Source organism: Leptodactylus fuscus, chromosome 7, assembly GCF_031893055.1.
Source record: "Leptodactylus fuscus isolate aLepFus1 chromosome 7, aLepFus1.hap2, whole genome shotgun sequence".
In the NCBI taxonomy this organism is placed as follows: domain Eukaryota; kingdom Metazoa; phylum Chordata; class Amphibia; order Anura; family Leptodactylidae; genus Leptodactylus; species Leptodactylus fuscus.
This window is the reverse complement of record NC_134271.1, coordinates 128,484,183-128,509,384: the sequence shown is the minus strand read 5'-3', so window position 1 is coordinate 128,509,384 and position 25,202 is coordinate 128,484,183. Positions and strand designations below refer to the sequence as shown.

General features: G+C 44.3%; 2 protein-coding genes across 2 annotated transcripts in view; one reads left to right on the top strand and one right to left on the bottom strand.

Annotated features, from left to right (window-relative positions):
• The window catches only part of MTA1 (metastasis associated 1), a 229,858-nt gene that overhangs the window by 173,600 nt on the left and 31,056 nt on the right, over positions 1 to 25,202 (top strand). The gene's annotated exons all lie outside the window — the stretch shown is intronic.
• Positions 9,094 to 25,143, bottom strand: RTF1 (RTF1 homolog, Paf1/RNA polymerase II complex component). Its single transcript, XM_075283063.1, has 18 exons — positions 24,981 to 25,143; positions 20,024 to 20,134; positions 18,916 to 19,066; positions 18,536 to 18,740; positions 18,195 to 18,315; positions 17,322 to 17,433; positions 16,743 to 16,881; positions 16,248 to 16,425; positions 15,288 to 15,370; positions 15,084 to 15,171; positions 14,867 to 14,974; positions 14,519 to 14,596; positions 14,017 to 14,138; positions 11,777 to 11,834; positions 10,531 to 10,608; positions 10,216 to 10,311; positions 10,014 to 10,125; positions 9,094 to 9,804 (listed from the first exon to the last, which is right to left on the bottom strand). Exons 1-18 carry the CDS (start codon positions 25,065 to 25,067, stop codon positions 9,698 to 9,700), a joined length of 2,034 nt encoding a protein of 677 aa, XP_075139164.1. The 5' UTR covers positions 25,068 to 25,143; the 3' UTR covers positions 9,094 to 9,697.

Genomic DNA, 25,202 nt, shown 5'->3' with positions numbered 1-25,202 from the left:
CTGAGACAACAGCAAAATTCGTAGCAAGAAGGGTCATCTCACTTCTTTCTACTACTAGCTAGCAGAAAAAAGGAAGCGAGCGGCTCCCATTGAAGTCAATGGGAGCCGTTGTTTTTGGCAGCAGATTTTGAGGCAGATTCCACTGCCAAACTGTGAACAGACCCTTAGAGTCCCAAATTGCCCTGCTTTAAATCCATCTTTGCAGGTGTACTCCTCTTGTAGGGGTGCGGAAAGTACTGCAGCAGAATGAGCATAAAACCTACATTTTTATCACGGCACAAATGGATTTACAACCGAACTATTTGGGACACTAAACTTCTGCTCCATAAGGACCTGTGGGTGGTTTAGTGTCCCAAATCACTGACAGGTTCCCTTTAAAAGAGTTGTTCAAGAGCTAGGAAAAACGAATAGGATATCATACATAGGTCATCAGATCAGTCAGGGTGCAACTCCCAGATCCCATACTGAGCAGCTGTTTCAGGCTGAAGCAACCCTGCTCCTATTCAAGTGAAGGGGAGCAGTAAGGGCTAGTTCACACGTGGGCAAAGGGGTGGATTTTGACAGCGGATTTCGCTTCAAAATCCGCCCCTTTACAATGGTGGTCTATGTAGACCATCGGGTTTTTTTTTCCCGCTAGCGGCGGGCTGCTGCTAGCGGAGAAAATAAGCGACCTGCCCTATCTTCAGGTGGAAGCCGCGCGGCTTCCGCCCCTGGCAGCTCCCTCCTATGTCGGCTCATTCATTTGAGCCGACAGCGGAGGGGAAAGCCGCGACAGTCGCGGCAGGCGGGATTTGACAAGAGAGAGACGCGTCTCGACGCGTCTCTCTCGGTGTCAAAACCCGCGCGGGCAGTTCACGTGTGAACTGACCCTTACAGAGCCAGGCGCCACCACTACAACCCCTTTTAAGAGGACCTTTCATGTCCTCTGGCACGTGATTATACAGTCCTATGAAAAAGTTTGGGCACCCCTATTAATCTTAATCATTTTTAGTTCTAAATATTTTGGTATTTGCAACAGCCATTTCAGTTTGAAATATCTAATAACTGATGGACACAGTAATATTTCAGGATTGAAATGAGGTTTATTGTACTAACAGAAAATGCGCAATATGCATTAAACCAAAATTTGACCGGTGCAAAAGTATGGGCACCTCAACAGAAAAGTGACATTAATATTTAGTAGATCCTCCTTTTGCAAAGATAACAGCCTCTAGTCGCTTCCTGTAGCTTTTAATCAGTTCCTGGATCCTGGATGAAGGTATTTTGGACAAACAATTCAAGTTCAGTTAAGTTAGATGGTCGCCAAGCATGGACAGCCCGCTTCAAATCATCCCACAGATGTTCAATGATATTCAGGTCTGGGGACTGGGATGGCCATTCCAGAACATTGTAATTGTTCCTCTGCATGAATGCCTGAGGATTTGGAGCGGTGTTTTGGATCACTGTCTTGCTGAAATATCCATCCCCGGCGTAACTTCAACTTCGTCACTGATTCTTGAACATTATTCTCAAGAATCTGCTGATACTGAGTGGAATCCATGCGACCCTCAACTTTAACAAGATTCCCGATGCCGGCATTGGCCACACAGCCCCAAAGCATGATGGAACCTCCACCAAATTTTACAGTGGGTAGCATGTGTTTTTCTTGGAATGCTGTTTCTTTTTGGACGCCATGCATAACGCCTTTTTTTATAACCAAACAACTCAATTTTTGTTTCCAAAATGAAGCTGCCTTGTCCAAATGTGCTTTTTCATACCTCAGGCAACTCTATTTGTGGCGTACGTGCAGAAACGGCTTCTTTCTCATCACTCTCTCATACAGCTTCTATTTGTGCAAAGTGCGCTGTATAGTTGACCGATGCACAGTGACACCATCTGCAGCAAGATGATGCTGCAGCTCTTTGGAGGTGGTCTGTGGATTGTCCTTGACTGTTCTCACCATTCTTCTTCTCTGCCTTCCTGATATTTTTCTTGGCCTGCCACTTCTGGGCTTAACAAGAACTGTCCCTGTGCTCTTCCATTTCCTTACTATGTTCCTCACAGTGGAAACTGACAGGTTAAATCTCTGAGACAGCTTTTTGTATCCTTCCGCTGAACAACTATGTTGAACAATCTTTGTTTTCAGATCATTTGAGAGTTGTTTTGAGTAGCCCATGATGCCACTCTTCAGAGGAGATTCAAATAGTAGAACAACTTGCAATTGGCCACCTTAAATACCTTTTCTTATTATTGGATACACCTGGCTATGAAGTTCAAAGCTCACTGAGGTTACAAAACCAATTTTGTGCTTCAGTAAGTCAGTAAAAAGTAGTTAGGAGTATTCAAATCAATAAAATGATAAGGGTGCCCATACTTTTGCACCGGTCAAATTTTGGTTTAATGCATATTGTGCATTTTCTGTTAGTACAATAAACCTCATTTCAATCCTGAAATATTACTGTGTCCATCAGTTATTAGATATATCAAACTGAAATGGCTGTTGCAAACACCAAAATATTTAGAACTAAAAATGATTAAGATTAATAGGGGTGCCCAAACTTTTTCATAGGACTGTATATACTGCTAGAAAGCCAACAGTGCACTGAACTTAGCGCACTGTTGGCTTTCCCGTTATGTACCCCAGGGCTGGAGGTATCAATGCTGTTACCGATCTCTGGCCACTGTCATAAGGGCGTATCTGACATTGTAGCTGGGCTGTGAGGGACGCCTCTCCTGACAGTACTCGTCCATAGACAAGTACTGGGGAGCATTCTTGACGGTTTAGCAACATCACTGGGTGGTAAGGAACGCCCCCTCTAACAGTACAGGGCTATGGATGAATACTGTCGGGGGGGGGGGGGGGGTGTACTCACAGCCCAGCTAGACTGTCAGGAACGCCCTTCTGACAGTGGGCAGGGATCGGCAACGGCACCAATATCTTCAGCCTAATGGAAAAGCCGACAGTTCCCTGAATTCAGTGCTGTGTCGCCTTTCTAGCGATATAAAAAAACGCATGCACAAGAGGACATGAAAGGTCTCCTTTAAATTCTATGTGACTGACAGAATGATGTGTATGCCAATCTCTATCATTCTTCTAAAAGTGAATGAATTAGTGTATATTCATCACTATTCACATGGCGCACTCAGAAACATCTATGTAATAGCTGGATATCCCACATTTGTGGCGAAAATGAGATCTAAAAAACTGCTGAAACAGTACATAGGAAGACTCCAGAAAAAGGGGAGACATAAGACACCTGGAGCTGAGGTCCCTATTATGTGGGATATGTTGCCAGCTATGGTAGGAAAATAAACATAAGTTTGCATCTTTCCCCAGCCCCGAAAAAAAAAAAATCAGATTTTTTTTCTCCTCAATTAGGGCATAAATAATGTAGTTTTAATAAAATTCAATAACATTTTTTTTCAATAAATCTGCAGATCAGATTCCCTACAAAGGCCAAGAATCATCAAAACCTACAGTACAGCACAGTCATCTACGTTCTCTGCATCCTGCTTATTGTGCAGATCAATGAATTCCTATAGAAGCCATGCAAGTCTAGCCAAGACTGAATCCGCAGACCAACAAAGGTCACCTGAAGGTTGATAACCCCATTAATGTCTAGCATACAGGAGGCTAAACAAGCGCACATACCTCATTGCAATACCTAATAATAACTTTTTACCATCACAGTGACGTTTGTCAGGCTATTTATGCCAAGTCCCCACATTTGACTTTGCAAGTTTTTTTTCTATTAGTTTTATAATAGTATTATATTATAGAGATATTCTTTTCCGACATAAATGCTTTGTTGGAAGAATGCTAGCATAATACAGTTTCCAATGGTAATGGTCAGATTCCCCATCGATCTGACATAAGAAGGGCTCTACAGAACGGTTACTGCAATTGTCGGACATACTCTTATAGGACTACCCTAAAGTCACCCAGTCACGTAGAGTGCTTCCTACATTATTCCAGGCTTTGTAAGGCCCCGTTCCCACAGAGTAACGTGGCGCTCATTCTGACACGTAAACATGTGTCAGAGTGAGCGCTTCAAAACAGAATCCTATTGACTTCAATGGGTTCCATCTTACACGCGTAACACATTGAAATCAATGGGTTAAAAAGCCTCCCATTGATTTCAATGTGTAGCGTGCGGAAGACGGAACCCATTGAAGTCAATGGGATTCTGGTTTGAAGTGCTGGCTCTGACACGTGTTTACGTCAGAATGAGCGCCACGTTACTCCGTGGGAACGGGGCCTTAACTCAACCAACTCTGCCTATACTAAGCACACATGCCTTTTCACACTGACAATTTTTCAGTCCAAGTCCTGAAACAGATAGCAGATGGATCCATTCTAGTCAATGGAGCCATTCACACAAACTTTTTTTCACAGATTTATTAAGTGGCACAGGATTGGCCAAGGGGGATTAATTTTAGATATGGATCCCATTTATGGCTGATTGATATCTCAGACTCTGGCAGACTCATTGTCTGTGTACAATCCTCCTACATACAAGCATGGAAAAGACCCAAATAATCAACTTCCTACCCAAAGGGATCTGGGGGGAGTCAATCTTGATGTCTATGCGATGACCACAAACCCTACCATACCCCTCTGTTTATACAATGATTATCTGGTGAGGAGTTCTTATTGTTTTCTATATAGTTTCTGGTCCAAGGATTTAGGGCTGGGCCTCTTCTCCCGGTGACACCACACAGGGAGGAGGCTAGTCCCGGTATATGGTCTCAGTCCAGAGCGAGGGAAGGTAAAAGGGGTGATCGCCGGTGGACCAGGCGGCTTGGCAAAGCAACATCTTTCACATTAAAGACTAGCAATCCTTACGCCAATCTTAATATATTCCCGACCAGGTCTCTTTATAACTCTAGGACCTGCAGATCTATGCCAGTCTGCCATGAGTTATAGTTAATCTGATGCACTAGGGTGTTCCCACCCTGGCCCAGCTCGATATCTAAAAAAAGTAGTGAGCAGGGCACTAAGGCCCCATATTGCGGAAACGCAATGTTTTTGTTACAGATTTTGCTGAGGTTTTTTTTTTTAATCAAAGTCAGAAGCGGAGATAACAAAAGGGAAACGTCTAAGGCCGGATTCACACTCCATTCGGGGATTCTCTCTGAAATCCGGCAGACCCCATTAAGCAAAAAGCCTTTTCAAGGCACTCCTGACTGGGTGTCTGTGAAAAATAAAAATTTCACATATTCATTGTTAGGTGATGCCTGAACAAAAAAAAAAAAAAAAAAAAAAAAAAAAAACTTTTTCAGAAAAAAAAAAAAAGATCAAAAACTGAAACACAGTAGGACTTACAACACTGTTGCACCTCAATTTTCTATTTGGAAGTGTCTGGAATAATGACGTGGCTCAGAATCATCTAGAGACTTTAGACCCTGACACCTAATAGTATAATCAGGGACATCTTATTAATGAGACATAGGACCCCTCCCTTTTTCCCCTACGTCTGAGACCGCTCACACAGCCAGACAGTACCCAGCTTTGCACTGGTGAGAGGCAACAACCTCCAAATAGCCATCTATAGATTGGACCTTCATTCTGATTTGGCTATTATTCCCAGATTATGCTACTAGATTAATCGATAGGGATCAACCTTCCAAAAGGTGGCTCTACAGCAAGATCCTCTTTTCCACCAGAATGGTCTTATTTGCATATTACGTACCCAAATTCTTAACCGGACATGCATGGTCTAATAAATCCCTGTATACCACAGAGACTAGACCATATTTATGGTCAACACTGAACAAGGACAGGAAGGAGAAGAAACTTGGGTCAGGTTTTCTGATCATGTGACCTGGCATAGGAACCAGGGGGTACTACCTGCTTTACTATACAATAAATAACGAAACACATACCAGAAATACAGAGCGCACACCCAATTCCAGTGGATAATAAGCTAGAGGCTAGTTTATCATACCATGGATGCCAGCTTTCTGGCGGACAAGGAGTGACCATAGCTGCACCACCCACATAAAAACAATTCGCAACTTTGGGCATTTTATACAATACTTGCCACTTTTGTAATAAGTGGGCACAGCAGGGTTAGGATCGAGGCCTTATAGATTTACTATGACTGGCTCAAGTTATAGCGAAGATCATCCCCAGTTCCTGGCTGGTGCAGACTTCAATTTTGGTGCTTGGGATCTCCCAAGATCAAATATATAAAGGATCTTAATGCTGGTACATCTCACTCCGGTGCAGCAGATTGAAGGGGTTATCCATCTTCTCAAATCGATGGCCTTCCATATTACATCTGCGATGGTCATACACATGGGATCTGTAGCTCTCCGGTACTGATGTATACTGCTGCGAGTGAGCAGCGCTGCCTTAATGCCAGAGATCTGCTGCACCCCTGCAGATCTAGTATAGATTATCCATTATAAAGATAGGCCATCAATTTAAGAAAGTGGATAACCTCTTTAAGACTAGAATGCACTACACCAGTTGGCAGGTCACCTATGGATAGGCGTTACCTATAGGAGGCATCACTATTATCTAAATCTATTGTTCACCGCTCATATTCCGATATCTCACATTGATCGTTTTATATCCTTTGCTCAACATTTTTCATTGAGAACAGATTAGGTGCCCTCAGTATGTTACACAAACTGAGAATTGGGGGGGGGGGGGGGGGTGTTTTACATTTATGCCCACGCAGGTTGTGCACGTTTTAAGTTGGCCCTGTATGGACTTTGCAGAGATTATTCTTCAGTCCATAATGTTGGGCATAGCATTGTAGGTTCCATGGATCCTAAATGTATTGTGTATTGTTTAAATGTGTATATCCTGAATGTTTTTTTTTTTTTTTTTTTGCATTTAATAGACTACCCTGTTATCCACTAGAATTTGTGTGTGCACTCTGTTATTTTCTGGTATGAATTATTCATTATATTACACACCTCAGCGGTTGATCATAAAATGATGGCATAAAGCTAGCTAGGATAGGTCATCACTAGAGATGAGCGACTACTATTCGAAACGGCTCCCATAGGAATGAATGGGAGCGGCCGGCGCGCAGGGGGTTAAGCGGCAGGACGCCAGCCCCGGCTACATGCTGGCTGCATCCATTCATTCCTATGGGAGCGTGCTATTCGAAACGGCAGTAGTACTCGCTCATCTCTAGTCATCAATTTAGAAAACAGGCATACCCCTTTAAGATGAAAGTCTACCTTAAAGGGAAAGCACCAGAGTTGCTGGAGAACCTCCAAGAACATGTCAATCTCTGCCCACTGGATACATCATGGCAAATCCCATTCAAAGTGATATTGCTAGGATGTGATCACTTTATGATTGGAAGGGCTATGACCTCTGGGTTCCCCACTGATGTACGAAAGTTTAGTGCCATGTACCTTCACCATTTTTGTATGCACAGTGGCAACCCGGCATCCAATATGCAGAAGACTATCCTGGGGTGGCCAGAATATCGGCAGAACAAAACCATTACTACAGCCCCTTCATATTCAGAGCTCAAACCCCCTACAAAGTGTTACACAGTCCCGTTGCAAAATGGGAATAACTGTTTAAGGCTGAGGCCACACGTTGCAGAAATGTAGATCTTTTTGTTGCAGATTTTGTTGCAGTTTTTTGAGCCAAAGCCAATAATGGCTAATAAAGGAATGAGCAATATATAGGACGCTCTTATACTTCTATATTCTTCTCAATCCACTCCTGACTTTGGCTCAAAAATCTGCAACACAAAAGAAAAGCTGCATTTCCGCAACGTGGGGCCTTAGCCTAGAAGATGTTTATAAGGCTGAAGCACCACGTTGGATTTTACAGTACCTGCAAAGTGAATGGGATTCTTGCCAAACCCCGACACTGGGTGTTTTTCGTATAGGTATAATAAAGGCAGAAAGTCTGCAGAAGAAAACTCTGGGAAAATGCAATGAAAAGCGATGCGGAAAAACTGATAAAATTTCCACATTTTTTTCTGCAGCGTTTCGTTATATGGGTCCATGACCTATAGGGGCTTTCTAGGAATTGTGATATGACTAGAGATGAGCGAGTAGTATTCGATCGAGTAGGTATTTGATCGAATAATACGGTATTCAAAATACTCGAGTACCACTCGCTATTTGAATGTAAAAGTTCGATGCAGAACCAGCATTGATTGGCCGAATGCTATACAGTCGGCCAATCAATGCTGGTTCTTCTCCTACCTTTAGAAGTCGTCTCCGTGCAGCTTCCCCGCGGCGTCTTCCAGCTCTGAAATCACTCTGCCAGGAATCGGGCCTGGGCAGAGCCGACTACGCATGTCCGCTTGTAGTGCGGACATGCGCAGTCGGCTCTGCCCAGGCCCGATGCCTGGCAGAGTGAATTTACAGCCGGAAGACGCTGCGGGGAAGCTGCACGGAGAAGACTGCACGGAGGATCCAGCCCGACCCTCACTCGTGGACTTGGTAAGTATAATTTGATCGAACGTTGCCTACCCCTGAAACGAGCATTTTCCCCCCATAGACTATAATAGGGTTCAATATTCGATTCGAGTAGTCGAATATTGAGGGGCTACTCGAACCAAATATCGAACCTCGAACATTTTACTGTTCGCTCATCTCTAATTATGACCCATCTAGAAGATAGGCCATCAATATCAGAATGGTAGAATCATACATTAGTCCCCACCCAACCAATTAGCTGTTTCAAGCCTCTCTCAGGCCAATGACATCACCTCCATTGGTCACTTGGTTATGCTGCAGCTCATCCCCATTCAAATGAATGGGGATGAGCTATAATACTAAACACAACCACTATACAACGTACGACACTGTGCTTAGTAAGCAATATCAGACTTAACGTGACGCTCCATCTTAGAGGGGACACTAATGGAGACGAGATGGTGTAGGACAGTGGTAGACAACCTTCGGCTCTCCAGCTATTACAAAACTACAACTCCCAGCATGCATACTGGCTCTGCTGTTCTTGGAACTCCCATGGAAGTGAATGGAGCATGATGGGAGTTGTAGTTTCACAGCAGCTGGAGAGCCGATGTTCCCTGCCCCAGGTGTAGGGGATATAGCGAGCAGTCCTATTCAGTATACGCTCTAGCACGCCGCTGTATATACAGATCATACATGAACACAAGATTGTAAGAACATTCATTTAATGAGATTCTTCCTCGTAGTTATTTACAGCTTGTAGAGTTATGAACAGCCATAAACATCATGAATATCAGCTGGGGAAAAAAAAATTAAAATATATAGGAGGGAAGAAAGTTAAACCTTCCTTCTGTAACAAAAAAGGTGGTGCCATGTTTATCAGAATTCTTTCCTTAGAAGAAGAAAGTGCAGGGTACTGGTAAAACATGAAACCAAGTTATCTTGTGTGGAAACCCATAGGGTGCTTACACAGTCCATTATGTATTTTTTTTTGCACAGTCGATCTCTGGAATACCTTGTAATACTGGAGCATGAAGAGATCAGGGTCAAAAAATAAAAATAAAAAAAAATAGGGGGGCACTCAGTCACAAATCCACAATTCAGAAGGGCAAAAGAAGAAAAGACATGGTGTAAAATATATACAGTTTATTTACAGTTTTTAGGATGGTACAAGTCTTCTCTTCATTCAGCTGCTCCGGCCTGGTGAAGACAAACAAATAGAAGATGGAGGAGGAAAAATAATTAAAAAAAAAAAAAACCTGATGGTAACACGATGGAACATGCAAGGTCGGGAGCGGCGGCCCAAACTATCTTAGATAAGTCCTCTTCGTTTCTTGTAGTCCTCCAAGTTCAATGATCTTCTTGGTGCTCCGTCCTTGGCTGGGGGGGCTTTGGATGAGATCGCAAGCGACTTGGACTCTACAACAAGATTAAGCGTTTTAGTAGATATTTGTTTCTTGACTTTTTTATAGGCTTCACATTAGGCCGACCGGTGCCCTGGATTTCTACCCATTCCTGTAAATGAACTTACATGGTGCTGCCCCGGGTACATCAGGTAACCAGGAACCACCATAGATCTCAGTATATTAGTCTATTTACTGCTATTACTTTGGTATAGACTCATTTACCTGAACTGGGGACTTGTAGATCAATCTTCACATCAAAGTCATGCACTTTAAAGAGGTCCTCCGACAGGTCACTGGTGGATTTTGTGTTTCCGTCTTTATCTTTGCTTGGATTCTGAAAGATAGATTGGTAGAACCATTTACCTCCTAATATAGAGATCAGATACAACAGATATCAGATACAAGACACAAGGTAGATTCTTACTGCAGTTTTGTCTTTAGGAGCTTCTGGATTTCCAGTCGATCCATACTTGGCATTCAACTGGGCGATGATGGCAGCTTGTACCGCTGGGTCCCGAGACTGGAAATCCAAATGACACAGGTTACTATAAGAATAGGCACAAATCTTCTCTAACCCTCTATCCCTTCTCTATCCCTGCTAGCTCCTGACTTCACAAACTGGGATCACGGCCCACTTTATACCCAATTCAGATTCAGAAAGCCACAGTTTGGTGGGGTTTTTTTTACCACAAACCTCTCAGTTACGTCCTGCAGGCAGAGACTTTGTTGGATCACTTACATTGGATACCATAGTAGGTTTGCACTGTCTCCTCGTGAAGGGATCCATCTGTTGCTGTTTCATGCTTTGACTCTCAGCCTATAAAAAGATCCATATTATTACCATCAGAAACATACAAATATAAACCTACTAGCATTACCCGCGACTTCGTCCACGGCCCCCCACCCCCTGCGTGCCCCACATGCAGTGCCGCCTTTGCCTTGTGGCCACAGTGGGCCCTTCCAACCCCAGTGCGCCCATGGACCCCCATCTTGCGTCCACTGGCCCCCCACTTTTTCCCTATCCGCTCCAATATTCCCTCGCTCCGTTCTCCCTCCCCAACCCATGACCCTGAGCCCACTTCCCACCTCACCCTGTGCCCCATTTACTCTCCTACACCCCCCTTATCCTGTGTCCCATTTTTGCCATCTCTAACAACCCTGTCTAAGAACTGACCTGCATGCAGTGGCATTGCCCCATACCCGATGACACATTATAGGGAGGGAATTCCTGTGCCAACACCCTTTAAGGCTGAGTCCCCACGTTGCAGAAACAGGTTTTTTTTCTTGCAGATTTTGTTGCGTTTTTTTTTTTAGCCAAAGCCAGGACTAGATTGAGCACAAGTTAGAAGTATAAGAGCTTTCTATATATTTCCCATTCCATTTGTAGCCATTCTTGGCTTTGGCTCAAAAAAAAACTGAACAAAAAAAAAAAAAAAAAAAAAAGCTGTGTTTTCGCAACGTGGGGCCTTAGCTTAAAGCAGTATTCTATAATAAAGAAAGCTTCCCCTATCCAAAGCATAGAAGGTAACTTGCTAATCAGTGGGGGTCCAACTGCTGCGCCCCTCACTGATCCTAAGGACTGGGGTGTTTTACAACCCAGTTTGAATGGACATCAGGTCGTGCAATATGTGCGACGCTGCATTAATTTCAATGGGGCCATTGCACTACGCTATGATTTTAACTCATTGCAAATATTACTGCATTGAAAAATATATCGGGAAGGATTTACTCACTCTTACTGATCAACAATATACACTAGACAGTCTTATACTACACCAGATTTATCACAGTGGCTGATACTGGATGATAAATCCTTTGCCATTTCAGGCGAATTTTTTAGTTTTTTTCCATTTGGTTGACTTCGTTTGCATCAAAATTTTTGCATGTTTTTGTCAGAGTCTGACGAAGGTCACGTCAGAATGTGCGCAGTTTTATTAGTACATCTACGCCAACATGCACTTTATATGAATGTAATGTGAACTCACCACTAGTGCTTTTTCGGACTCCACTATGTTCCATTCTCTGTTCCTTTGATTAATATAGCTGAAAATATATAGGAGGATGTGATTAATACATTATAACGCATTTTAAGAACTATTACTAAAGATTAGAGACGAGCGAACACTGTTCGGATCAGCCAATCCGAACAGCACGCTCCCATAGAAATGAATGGAAGCACCTGTGACGCTGACCTTGCCGGCGTCCGGCCGGCGTCACAGGTGCTTCCATTCATTTCTATGGGTGCGTGCTGTTCGGATCGGCTGATCTGAACAGTGTTCGCTCATCTCTATTAAAGATATTCACTTTTTTTGGATCAAGTAAAACATCTTTAGGACTTCCAATTGCAACTAAATATGACGCTTAGGATGCCATACTTTGTTCAGAAACCCCATTGGAGACATTCTGGCTAAGGGGTAGCCATGTTTACCTCATGATGGCACTTTGGTAGTTCCTGTGTGTAATGAATGAAGATCGGAACACACTGGATCAAGGGTTACCAATTTTACAATAATTCCAAAAAGGGGGCACCCCCACTAAATAGGATAAAACGTAACCTTTATTTAGAATATTTTTTAAAAAAATTAAAATACCCCAACACAGTATTCGGCCCCTATAATTCTTGCAAAGGGCATATGTGTAAGTGTGTCTATCCACTCTACAGATTGAATAAGAGTGAATTATATTCCTCCCAGACTCACAGGGTGTGTTTCTAACAAATGCTTCACACGTCTCCCTGTGACTGAGATTACACTTGCTGCACACTATATACTATATACCTCTCATCCAGCAAATCAGAGGACAGTCTATGGAGTGTTAACACTGATTACAATGTGTCGTTTGTATTAACCCCACAATACTATTTGAAGCTGTACGCTGGTAAATAAGGATTTGAGTGTGATAGCTGCAGCTTGATATTGAATAAACTAGACTTCCCTATTGTCTGTAGATATTTACAAACCCAAACACAGCCCACAATCTAGCAGTTTAATTTATTTAAACTTTAATTTAATTTAGTTTATTTAAACTGATAGGAAGTCACTAATCCGTGATCCCTAATCTCAGGCTGAAGCTAAAGCTCATTGATAACCCAGAGCCTCAGTGTTTACTGCTGACTATTGTTCAGGATCACACCTATAGTGTGTCTAATCTACATTGTCTCAACGCGTTTCTTTTGTTCTAAACCATCAGGAGACCTTCTTAAACAACCTGCCTATGATAACAGGCTATGGCTACCTAACACCCTAAACAATGTAGTGGTGTGCGGTCAAAACCGCAGTTCTCAGGACCCTGATGGTGGGTCCTGATCCTTCATAGAGGCTGACACTGCGTTCAGTGCTGGCTGCTCTTATATAGTGTCCGAGCACACCTGTAAGCCCGCCCTCCTCACGACCGTCGCCCAATCAGAGGCCATCACTGTGTGTGACCCAGCCTCCTCACTTCGCAGGGCTTTGTAGTGGGCGGGGCTAAGTTCAAAGCACGGCTACAGTGCAAGAACTGTGATCTCTCAAAGGAATACAACACATATAAAGTAAGCGATCTCCTGCATACACGATACAATGGCATAAATCATGATATTTATGTCACAATTGAGGCAGCTGGAACTCTCTTCAGAAAACCGCTCTGTCTGAATGTAGACCAACCCTTGCTATACGGACATTCATATATTGATTGCCCCATCTTAATATCACACCCACATTGTTTATATACAAAGTGCCAGGGTTACTGTTAATGGGATTTACTCCACGTTGTAAATATCTACAGACAATAGGGAAGTCTAGTTTATTCAATATCAAGCTGCAGCTATCACACTCAAATCCTTATTTACCAGCGTACAGCTTCAAATAGTATTGTGGGGTTAATACAAACGACACATTGTAATCAGTGTTAACACTCTATAGACTGTCCTCTGGTTTGCTGGATGAGAGGTATATAGTATAGAAACACATTTGTTAGAAACACACCCTGTGAGTCTGGGAGGAATTTAATTCGCTCTTATTCAATCTGTAGAGTGGATAGACACACTTACACATACGCCCTTTGCAAGAATTATAGGGGCCGAATACTGTGTTGGGGTATTTTAATTTTTTTAAAAATATTCTAAATAAAGGTTACGTTTTATCCTATTTAGTGGGGGTGCCCCCTTTTTGGAATTAATGAATGAAGATCACCAGAAGACAATGTAGGGTGCAATACAATATCATTAGACATTAGATTCATCCCATACCTGATAGCAGAAATATTCTTTGTCCTCTGACGATCTAGAGCTTCTGCCCTTTCCTCCAATTCATTCAGCTGGTCTTGAATCTGTTTTGCCCGATCCTGGTCTCCAGCTTCCTCGGCCATAGCCTACAATGAAGTCAAATAGTAAGTAGTGACCCAGTTATAGACATTTGTACACAGGTCTATGCAAAGATTTCACACAACGTCAAATAAAGAGGCACTCCTCTTCTTTTTCTGGCTGAGGTCTACCTGCGGACAGAATGCAGATACAGAACATCCATCGCAACGTTCCGCAGGGGATTAGGCCCAGATGAATTGGAGTTTCGAGCTGCAGATTGATAGTGATCTCTGCCTCCTATTGTTTCCAATGGGAGTCAGAATCTGAGTGGATTCTGCAGCGGATTTGGGGAAGGAACCCTTCTTTCCCATGTTTCTGCCAAGATGGGAATATCCCTTTAAAGATGGGTTGGATTTAGAAACTCTATGCAATAAGGGATGGGTTATACCTTATCCTTCAGAAGCTGAGTCTTTTTCATGGCGTAATTGGGGGGCGCTTTCCTGAACCGTTCTTTTTCCTTTACAATCTGCGATAGAAAGAAGACAAAGAAAATATTATTAATAGTAATATTACGGCTCAGGAAGGAAATCCTAATGTTTTCCCCCTTCTCTCTAGTGTGTAGTGCCAGGTTGTATTGTATGTAGTCAGACACGGATCCCGGCCAACTAGAGCTGTAATAGACTTCTATGGTGCTGCAAGTCTAATTGTGTCATGACTGGGGCGGGAAGAGTGGCCATAATATAATGGAGCCGGACCATGAAGAACAGACTAAATTCAGTTACTACATATCACTTACTTCTTCAATGTCTTGGTCATTGAACTTGTAGTTCATGGCCTCTTTAATAGTCACTTCTTTTTTGTTAATTTCGTCCAACGTGGGGAGCTGCATGCCTGCCGAGAACATCTGCACAAAGACGTAAGAGTGGTCTTTAATTAACCCTTATAAACCCACAGTAACAAGAAAGCTAAAACACTACTAGACTGGATATTGTCTACTCCAACGCGATACTTACAGCTTCCTTCCACTTCATGAATTCGCTTTCTGTGAACTCCTGGTTGGACACAAATTCTAAACGGAATACTCTCTGGTCGCTGCCATGTCTAAATGAAAAGAGTGGATATACGGTAAGTATATAATAATCACAGCAAGGGTCAGCCATGTATCCTTATCGGTATTAAGCATGGATATTACTACAAGTCCTCCTAAGAAGTATTACCTCAGCTGGAGACCTTTATTTGTCCTTGTGCTACCCAACTGGTAAACTTTTGCGGTTTCCACTACGCCGGTAATTTCGGCTACCTGAAAAAGTAAAGATGTGCCCATTTAGAACCATAGAGCAAATGCACATTTTGGTTGGTTTTCATAATACATAGCCAAACCGTGGTCTCTGTGAAGGCACATGCAGATGGCAGCAACAAGGGCTACCAAGAGTTGTATTTGCAACAATTGCGTCATACATGTATTCAGTCAGTATGTCCAGAAGGCAATGGTCTCCATGTCCAGACTGATATAGTTAGTTAATGATATACACAGTCCAGTCATATTAATGTGACCAGCGCCTACTTTTGACGTCAACGTTAAATAACCAATGGCAGAAGGCACGTGTCATCAGCCATCTGGGTGCACTCATCATTGTTGAAGACACGATGGATCAACACAAGTATGCATCTATCCTTGCGGACCATGTTCACCCCTACATGCGAAATGTTTTTCCTCAGAATGATGGCATCTACCAGCAGGACAATGTGACATGTCATAAAGCTCGCAGTGTACGTGCGTGGTTCGAGGAGCACCAGGATGAGTTTACCGTACTCCCTTGGCCAGCAAATTCCCCGAACTTGAACCCAATCGAGAATCTGTGGGACCAGCTCCATCGGGTTTTTCGTGCCATGGATGCTCAACCGCATAACCCACAGCACTGGAGTCGGCATGGCTCAACATCCCAGTGATCATCATCACAACATCCCCTCTCTTCCTGCACGTCTCGCAGTGTCCGCTCTGCCAAAGGGGGTTATTCTGGATTTTGACAGGTGGTCAAATTAATGTGACTGGACCTTGTAGTTTCTTTATTTGAAAATAACTCTTTGCATTGCCGTATGCACTACTATGGGTCCATGTCTACAGACAGCACGCTTTCTAATAAAGGCCTTACATAACATATTCCACAGACGCTTACCCTGTACACAGGTTTGCTGTTGTGATTGCCGATACCGATCCGTACAAAGCATCCAGAAACAGTCTTGGCGAAGAAGGGCATGTGGCACCAACGTTCCAGCTTATGCCGGGATAGTCGAACTTTATTAAGTTCTTCCGGCAACGAAACAGGCAGAGACTTTGGAGGGATTTCTTCCGTCCTGTATCAAAAAATGAACAGCTTAAAATGTAGCACTTCCTTTCAGTTCTTAATTCTATGAAATCATGTTAGAATAGCAGTAACGGCAACACATGGCGAAGAGACTAAAATACACTATGGAGTTGATGGGTGAATGATGACATTTCCCAGGGTCAACTCGCCCGTTGAACCCAGCAACAGTACTCTGAACTACACGTCAGCAGACTGGAGCTCCACTAACAGCAGAAATCTTTACAAGGAATATTCAAGGCCTCCTCGATCCACTGCTCAGTTACCGTCATGTACATCAATTATTTATAACAAGACGTGAAAACTTACTCCATTTCTTCATCAGATGAGGAAGACGATCTAGAGGAGCGATCACTCTTCTCACTAGACTTCTCATCTTCTTCCTCCTCTTCGTCATCAGAGTAAACTTCACTAGTCTTGAGCGGCTGCTTCCGAGCGATAAGTTCAGCTGTAAACAAAAAGACATTCATATCACATTTCATAGGGTCAGTGGAGAAAGTAGAGACTGGACTGAAACAAACAGATCACGGGAAGAATATACAAATTCAATGGAGACGTCATTACGCATCTTAGAGGTCAGGATAAGAGATGAGCGAGTACTGTTCGGATCAGCCGATCCGAACAGCACGCTCCATAGAAATGAATGGATGCACCTGGTACTTCCGCTTTGACAGCGGCCGCCCGCTTAATCCCCCGCGTGCCAGCTACGTCCATTCATTTCTATGCGAGCGTGCTGTTCGGATCGGCTGATCCAAACAGTACTCGCTCATCTCTAGTCAGGATGCCAGTGATGTAAGACAAGAATGGTAAACTAGTGAAATTACTTCTTATTCGTGGTATGAGCTTTTCTACCTTGTCACACAATAATACAATACACACAAGTCATACCGGTCTTATTCTTTCTCTTCTCTCGCTCTGCTCGCAGCTCCTCCATAGCTTGGGACTTCTTGTCCAATTTCTCATCTCTCTTGGAGCGTCTCTCCTTGTTATGAGATGTAACCTTTATTAAAAATGGATAAAATAAATGACTAAAAAGGAACCTTGATCTCTGTTACAGGGGTTAGCATCCGAAACACAACTCGTTTCACTGATCAGTGCTATGGGAGACCTCATCACTGTGGTTCCTGCTCACGGGCAGGTCTGATGAGAAAGTAGAGGTCACTGAGGGTCACAATAGTCACTAAAAACTGCCTCCGAAGCCCAATTCCAGAGGAGTGTGAACGGAAGTAGTCACGCAGATGCATTTACAGCCTATGAGACTGATGGAGATGGCCAAATCCTCTACTAAGCTGTTAGCCATCTTCACTAGTTCCATACACTAACTGGGGCGGCCGTGTTTACATGACCACTGTTCTATTCAGATGTCTCCACTTTAGGGAAAGTTCACACAGGGTTTTTTGGTCCGGGGCCTGAGGACGGAAGACGTCTCTAATTCCAGACCAAAATATGGGTAGCTGCGACTGGATGCTGGTGCAGTGCACTGGCATCCAGTCACGCACTCCACTCCGGATTAGGCCCAAATGAATGGGCCTAGTCGGGAGGAGGGAGTGTCTTGAGGTGGATGTCTCGAGGTTAATCCGCCTGAATAACGAGCATCTCTCTCCTTTTCCCGGGAGCTGGAACAAACAGCTCCCGGAAAAAAAGAACTGACCGGCTCACATTGATTTCAATGGGAGCCGTCTTTTTGAGGCCTCAAAATCCTGACCAAAAAAACCCACAAGAACTTGCCCTTAGAGTTTGCTGAGGACAAGTAATCCGTACCTGAGCCTGAGCTTCCAGGATCTGGGTTTGTTTTTTCTTTTCTTGCTCCTCATCGTGTTTCTTCTTTTTCTCTTTCTTTTCCTTGCGTTTTGCAGTTTTCAGCTTTTTCTTAATCTCAAACCTACAACGTAAAGTCAATTGAAAAGACCAAAAAATAAATTAAAAATTAAAAATACCGCAATATATGAACTTTCCTAGTAGTAATAGAAACTCACTAGGCCAAAGCCAGAAGCCAGACAAAAGGGTCAGCAGCTGTAAAGTGACGTCTAAACCCCCAAGCTCCCGGCTGTACACATTATATAAGAGTTGTGATATTCACACTGTATAACATATGAACATACCGTCTTTTCAGCACTTCTCGTTTCTCAATCCGGTTAAATAACTCTTGCTCTCGTTCCTTCTCAGTCATCTGCTCCAGGCGAGCCCTGTCTTCTTCATCCCCCATAAGGTCATCTCCATATCCATCACAAAACTCCTCTTCCTCCGAAGAGGAGTCCGAATCAGAGCTCGAGGAAGAACTGTTACTATCGGAGTCTGAAACTTCACCTGGAATTAAGATTTTGCAATAAACATTATCTAATGAAAGAATTCTAACGTCTTAAATGGGTATTCCAGTAAGAGCAAGAAGGCAGGCGCATGTGGTTTTTTTCTAGAATATTTAAGGTATTGTATTCAAAGGCGGTGAGGCCTAGCTTCCCCAGGTTTGTCACTTTCTACTCACCTTCTTCAGGCGCAGAACTCTCTCCCGAGCTATCCTTTCCAGAGCTGCCAGAAGAGGCGCCCCTGTTCGTTGTCTTTTTCATGGATCCTTTCTTGTCCAGTCCTTTTCCAGGTTTTCCTTTTTTCTTATTTTTCACCCCTCCGACAGTCCACTAAGAACCACAAAAAAAAAAAAAAATTCAGAATACTTCATAAAACATTTTATATTATATTCTGCAAATTGCTCTTTTACCAAAAGTACAAACTGTCCCAGTGGATGCGCTTCCAGACCTGGGGCCCGATTTACACCCTCTCTATTAAAGGGAGCCTGTCCTCACAATCCAGCCCCAGAGATAGGTTAGGGACACCTGAATCAAATAGTGACTCCGTACCTCCATTGCTGAAATATTGCCAGTTGCCACCACACAAATGAGTTCTTTGGGGCAATGAGGGTGTAGACAATGCACCAAAGAGGTAAGCGGCAATATCCTCACTGAGCCAAAGAGCTTATTTAAGTATTGACAAGAACAGCAAATCTCACAAAGGGAGTACACAGTTAGGTTAGGGTCACCTGAATCCATCTGCGGGCTAATTTAATATGCTCAGTTCTGGTGACAGACTCCTTTTCCTACGGGCCGGAAATGCCACGCTAAAGGGCTGCGGGAACAACCGTGGCATGAACGCACTGTGGTTCTACCCGCAGCGCTTTGAACAGAAAGTTCGCAGAGTTTTCCCCCCATGGACTTTGTTACAATTATACCGGCGTTTCCGTAGATAGAATTGACATGCTGTGATTTCCAAAATCATGCCGTGATTTCCAAAAACGTGTCCTTGGAAACCGCAGTGTTTCCACGCTGCAATTTTTTTCCACAAAGTGGGCATAGGACGTGCATGAATCCCATGAATCCCAGTTGCAAGTAGTGTAAAACGCTGCGGAATTTCTGGGAATGACATGTAACAGCACTCCAACACTCGTGAAACTTCAACTCCCATCATGCACACTAGTAAACCTACAGATTGGAATGGAGCATGATGGGATTTGTAGTTTTAAAACTTATGGAGTGATTGCTGGCCCTGATCTATAAGGAGTTTCTTGCATGGGGGATGAAGCATAACCAATGCATACTCACTTCATCGTCACTGTCTGAGGTCTCGGAGTCTGAGGTTGCAGCAGGTTTGCTCGCCGGTTGTTCTTTCTCCTCTGAATCACTCCTCTTGCGCTTAGCAAGGGAAAGCAGCTCCTGAAAGGCAATAATAGCTGTATCAATATCCATTTCTAATATTACATATTATCAATTTGCTTGATAAAGGGGTTATACAGGAAATATGGAACTGGGGCGGTGGGGTGTTACAGACTCAAACCTGGTGACCCCCAGTCTCATCTGTCGTAGTATATGGCAGATTTATTTGTATCCTGCTGTGGATAAAACATTGTGTCTGCTCTAGGATGATGCCGTGTGCATAACTAACCTGTGCGGCATGGCTAGGAGTAGCCAGAAATGAACTACAACAACTCCTCTCCAGTATATAAAAACTTCTGCTAAATGCTACGACACATGAGACTGGGATCACTGGATTTAAGGCCCCAAACTTGGATACAGGATCCCTTTAAGATTAGGCTCAACCAGAATGTGCATGATAACTTGTAGGTCACATAATACACAAATTTGCCCAATATTGGCAGCTAGTGGGGTGTCCTGGGAGTTGTAGACCCTCAATGTTGAAGATACAGATGACGTATGCCATGTTCACACTGACGTCAGCCTATCCATTGTTCTGGACCAGAACAACAGATAAGTGGACCACTAAACAGCAGATACAAACGTCCAACTGAGCCCACCGACTTCAAACAACGGTCACCCGATGGACCCCATTATAAAACTGAAAATGGCAGGCGAACGCCCTCCGTGCAGGAATTTTTCACCTGCCGACCTCAGACAGACGTTGCGACTGAGCCTCAAACGGACTTGGGCACAGATCTGACGCCTCAGACATCTAAGATTTAAGATCTTCCATTGTGGGAACGCAAGTGATAATAAAGTACAGTTATTAGTGGCTGTAAAGTGTGGGAAGGGGCCGCCTATTCCCCAGAAAAAAGACATTTAAATAGATTGTCCCTCACGTCTCAAAATTGCCCCAGCGGCCACTCATAAGAAGGGATTTCCTGCTGATTTTGTGTTGCATTCGGAGCCAAAATCAGCAGCGAGTACTGGCCTTATTGATTTTAAAGAAAGCAGCGACCAGCTCGGTCTTCCCATAGACTCAGCCACAGAACCCAAAGTGCAAGACTACAGAGGATTAGCCTCTTAGACCAACGGCGGATGAAAGCCAAAGCTCTGGCCATCGCGGGTGACACAGGGCCGAAGATCATCTCACGTCATCTCTAAATTCCACATAACCTAACTGTACGACTACCTTGGATGCTCACCATGGACAACATAGCTTTCATTTTTCAAGATGATGAGCTGTGATTGGCCGTTATGGAACCAAAGATAGTCTTAGACATGGCGGACTATTCAGACTTTGGGTCAGCCCATGGTCCAATGTGTACTTTGCAAATCCCTCATACTGTGGAATGGGGACATGGATGAAAAATGGGGCACGGAGGTGATCTACTAGGCGGCAGACAGAGGGCCCTTACAGGCAGGGGAAACTATCCATATATCGGCCATATTTATTTGGTGGCCCAAAAGTGTCTCAGCTGAACTAGCCGCAGTCGTAATAATCGACATGCCACTTCCACCCCGCCACAATGTAGCCATCGCTTGCACACAGAAGAAGATCTGCGCAGTATGAACAATCGCATAGCACAGTCTCCATAATGGGAAGTAGTATGAGAGAGATAGCAAGGGTTTAGGCGAGGGTTACATGGCGACTTTGGACAAAGATCACAAGGTGATCCAGGAATATTTGGTCGCATGATGAGAGATGCAGACAAAAATCCATATAACCCTAGACATAGAGCTACACAGTATGAGAAAACTGAAATGTGCACATACCCTTACTGAATAGAAGACAAATCAAAATGTGGCAGTAACCTCTGCCATGGCATGTGGCTCATCTACACATTTATACTCCAATGAAAGGTTGGGTTATAAATGGTCTTCAAAGGGTCACCCAGACAATGATAATATACAGATCATCAATGTCAGGTACGCCAATTGATCCAGCAAACAAAGAAACCACGGGATAAGTAAAAAGTGCCTGAATGATGGGGTCCCTGTACTTGGACATCAGGGGTCTCAGGTCCCCTGTTACGCCTCACTGGACAATTGAAGCAGCGCTCAAACATGTGCCTTTTTGTGACTGATAGAGATAGCCACCATGAATGGGGGTGGCAGGGCACGTGCATGACCATGGCTTCAATTGAACTTCTCCGCACTTCAGTCATGCAGTGGAGAGTATTAGGGATATGCAAACAGTGGATATGTGATACAAGGTCATTGTGGACCTATTAAAGCATCAAAGCGCTGTGTTCATATTAGAAACAGCCCTGGATTGGAAATAACGAAGATTTTGAATTTACCCCATCCCAATACGGATACCGGTATCAGGTGTTTTTGCTGCGACTCACGAATAGGAATCAGTGCAGGGTTTCAATAGCTTTCAACCTTTGCATTTGGGTGACACCTGCGGTGATGACGCACATGATTTGGGTACAGAAGCGGCAGTGCAGGTCATTTGTTTTGGTCATAGAAATCACATTCACTATGATGCTAATTTGGGTCCACGCACATAACAATGAGAGTATCTGAATTGGAGACCGAGTTTATCATCGAACGCAGACGTATGGCCGTACAGTGCATTCCCGTCTAGGGGGCTTCCAGATCCACTCTGATAACACGGATTATTATACAGCCGGCCCTATTCTAATCCATATTATAGGTACATAACAGATCCAGGGAAGCCTCACAGACATGAATTATTAGGGAATGCACTCAGATGTCACTCGACTGCATTCTCTGATAAACTTGTCCCCAATTCAGATGCAGAGTCAGTCACTTGCATGGGCCCTAAAGGGATGGAGATTTTGCAATACTGTCCCCTGCCATAAAGGGGTTGTCTAGACTTGTTTATCGAAGACCTATCCTTAGGTCCTACAACCCAACGCCTGTCCAACAAGTTGTACAAAGAGACCACAGCATTCAGGCGAGAACTGCGGCATCTCCACTAAGCACCTTGCCATATATTTGTACAATGGCTGTGCTTGGCATCACATCGCGGCCCATTCATTTGAATGAGACTGAGCGGTGGCATGGTGAGAGTGACAAATCAACATGACCTCACATTGAGATATGATCTACAAGGGTCCCAGGCATAGGAAAGGTCATTAATTTAGAAAGCCATGAAATCCCCATTAAAGGGTGTCGACCTGCAAAGCAAATCAGTCAAGTGATTAAGTTTGGATATGGGATATCTGTGGCGGCCTCATAGTAAGGAAGAGAATATTGACGCACCTTTCTGACCACTACTCCATTCAGACTAGGGACCGAAACACGTCTAATCTCGTGACCAGTGGTAGCCACAGTCCTTCTATCCATCTCCTATACTATATGCCACTTGTAGAATTTCCTATAATGTGGATGTCAAATTCAGGGCACAAAATTCTACAACCATATGAAAGGTGGAACAAAAAATACAATGCAGTAGAAGGCAGATGTTTTATGGCTTCGGTGAGGAATACACACACAAAATCACAAGCAGATAGCATGGTGTGAATATAGCCTTACAAGGTTCATTATTTTTAATTATTGTAAGCTTTAGGTAAAACAGAACTAAGCTAGTGCACACAGCAGGGTGTTATGGAGGATATAGTTACAGAACACACATGGACCATGTGGAGAGTCTCCGAAATGTTGCCAATCCTTGTCACAATAAACAGTGCCTCACAATGGAGGGCAACAGATCTAGAAACAATTTAACGTATGGTATAACTATTGGCACAAAGTGATATAAGTAGCAGTGCTTACAATGTAAGACATCATGTACTCCAAAAGACCCCACAGAGCCCAAGATCCCTGCCGGTGATCGGTAGACCCCACAGAGCCCAAGATCCCTGCCGGTGATCGGTAGACCCCACAGAGCCCAAGATCCCTGCCGGTGATCGGTAGACCCCACAGAGCCCAAGATCCCTGCCGGTGATCGGTAGACCCCACAGAGCCCAAGATCCCTGCCAGTGATCAGTAGACCCCAAGATCCCTGCCGGTGATCGGTAGATCCATCAAAGCCCAAGTTCCCTGCCGGTGATTGGTAGACTCAAAGCCCAAGATCCCTGCCAGTGATCGGTAGACCCATCAAAGCCCAAGATCCCTGCAGGTGATCAGTAGACCCATCAAAGCCTAAGTTCCTGTCGGTGATCGGTAGACCCATCAGAGACCAAGACCCCTGCCGATGATCCATAGACCCATCAAAGCCCAAAATCCCTGCAGGTGATCCATAGACCCATCAAAGCCAAAGATCCCTGATGGTGATCGATAAACCAATCAGAGCCCAAGATCCCTGCAGGTCATCCATAGACCCATCAAAGCCAAAGATCCCTGCTGGTGATCGATAGACCCATCAGAGCCCAAGATCCCCACCGGTGATCGGTAGACCCATTAAAGCCCCAGATCCCTGCAGGTGATCGGTAGACCCATCAAAGCCCAAGATCCCTGCAGGTGATCGGTAGACCCCTCAGCACCAAACACCCCTGCCGGTGATCAGTAGACCCATCAAAGCCCAAGATCCCTGCCATTGGTTAGTAGCCCCATCAAGCCCACGATCCCTGCAGGTGATCAGCAGCCCCATCAGAACCCAGAGAGCTACACAACATCCCCTGCCCGAATTTTGGAACATTCCTGCCAAGGAAGTGGGCGCCTCCATTCTAGAGCACGGGGAGTTGTTATTCCAGCCATTCCCTAGCACAGAGCCCCGGATCATCATCCGCCCGGCTATAAATAGAGCAGATGACCGGAGCCAGGATCGGCCAGTCCTGTAGAGCACCGGGCCAGGGACATAAAGGCTCCAGTGTGCCCAGCAGCCCGGGCCCGGGAGACGGTGACTTGGCCCAGGTCATACGGGCGGGAGAGCGGACACAGCGCCCCTCACCTGATCCAGGTTGTCATCGCTGCCGCTATCATCAGAGTCCGAGTCTATCACGATCCGGTTCTTACGATTCTTCCGCTTCTTCACCATGACTGCAGCTTGTGTGCAGCACGGCCAAGGCGCCGGAACCTCCACCAGCACTGCCAAAATGTCTGCGCATGCGTACGATCCCAGCGTTCGACTCCGCCTCTTGATATTGTGACGGCAGAGCGTACCAACGGACGT

Excerpts from the sequence above, each read along its gene's own strand:
- RTF1 (XM_075283063.1), bottom strand. The coding sequence starts at position 25,067 with ATGGTGAAGAAGCGGAAGAATCGTAAGAACCGGATCGTGATAGACTCG. Across the intron at positions 18,741-18,915 it reads GAGTTCTGCGCCTGAAGAAG|GTGAAGTTTCAGACTCCGAT; the intron begins GTGAGTAGAAAG and ends TCTTAATTCCAG. Across the intron at positions 18,316-18,535 it reads CGAGAAGTGCTGAAAAGACG|GTTTGAGATTAAGAAAAAGC; the intron begins GTATGTTCATAT and ends TTTACGTTGTAG.